The sequence below is a fragment of the Camelina sativa genome, chromosome 12 (genome assembly GCF_000633955.1).
Source record: "Camelina sativa cultivar DH55 chromosome 12, Cs, whole genome shotgun sequence".
Taxonomy (NCBI): Eukaryota; Viridiplantae; Streptophyta; class Magnoliopsida; order Brassicales; family Brassicaceae; genus Camelina; species Camelina sativa.
In genome coordinates, this window is record NC_025696.1 from 15,818,699 (window position 1) to 15,819,933 (window position 1,235).

The following is a 1,235-nucleotide window of genomic DNA, read 5'->3' on the forward strand; positions in this document are numbered from 1 at the left end:
GGGTGAATTTGTAGGTATGAACCTCCAAACTCTTGTGTGGTTCTTCATGATACTACCGAGCAAGAGATCCTCAGAGCCCCTGTTGATTTCCAACTTGTTGGACGTGTCAAGAAACACAGGGGAGTAGAAAGTATATCTTTCTGGATGCCTCAAGCACCACCGGGTTTTGTTTCTATGGGTTGTGTTGCATGTAAAGGCTCTCCAAAACCATATCATTTCACCAAATTAAGATGCGCTCGTAGCGATATGGTAGCTGGTGATCATTTTGCTGAAGATAGTTTGTGGGATACTTCTGATTTCTGGCAGAGGGCAGAACCATTTAGTATATGGAGCATAGGCAATGAGTTGAAGACCTTTATTGTCCGTAGTGGTTTGAAAAAACCACCAAGGAGATTTGCGTTAAAGCTAGCAGACCAGGATTTGCCTGGGGGGACTGATAACATGGTCATTCATGCTGAAATTGGGACTTTTTCTGCTGCACTTTTTGATGACTACGGGGGACTGGTAAGAAAACCAAATAAATATGTGTGGCATATTTATCTGCGCAAAAATAATGGTGTATCTATGTACTTTGCAGATGGTTCCATTGGTTAACATATCTTTGAACAATATAAGTTTTGGATTACTTGGCAAAACCGACTACACAAATTCAACCATCAACTTCTCCTTAGCGGCCAGGTCATATAATGATAAATATGAAGCATGGGAGCCTTTCATTGAGCCTGCAGACGGATTCTTAAGGTTTTATTTTTAATACAGTGTGTATAGAAATGTTTATGTCTAAAACCTTTCTGGGAAGCGGGTTATTTGCTCTGTTTATTCTGTTTGTTATATAGTCCGGCGAATGTGGAGTATATTCTATATAATGGCTATGTTCCATCGGGTTGCAGGTACCAGTTCAATCCTAGATCCTACGGTGCGGTTTCTCAGTTACGCTTGACATCTACAAAGGACTTGAATGTGAATGTCTCAGTTTCAAATGCTAATACAATTATCCAGGCGTATTCTAGTTGGAACAGTCTTAGCAACGTCCATGAATACCATAAAGAGAGTGTGAGAACTTCTCCCTTGGTCCTTGGTGAAGGAGACTTATCTGGTTTTACCTTCTCTTTTAAAGGAGTCATATATTGTTTCTCTCTTGATTTACGTTTGCTACTTCTTACAGGGAGCATTTCCTCTAGTTGACAATGGAAAATCTGTCATTGAGGTGCACCAGAAGAAAAACTATTTCATAA

General features: G+C 40.1%; 1 protein-coding gene across 1 annotated transcript in view; it reads left to right on the forward strand.

The window, feature by feature from the left end:
* Positions 1 to 1,235, forward strand: part of LOC104731866 — a gene marked incomplete in the record, with an annotated part of 27,425 nt that overhangs the window by 15,146 nt on the left and 11,044 nt on the right. The window contains 3 exon segments of the mRNA XM_019233885.1: positions 15 to 504; positions 578 to 741; positions 891 to 1,051. Of these exon segments, the coding sequence (XP_019089430.1) occupies positions 15 to 504; positions 578 to 741; positions 891 to 1,051 (815 nt within the window).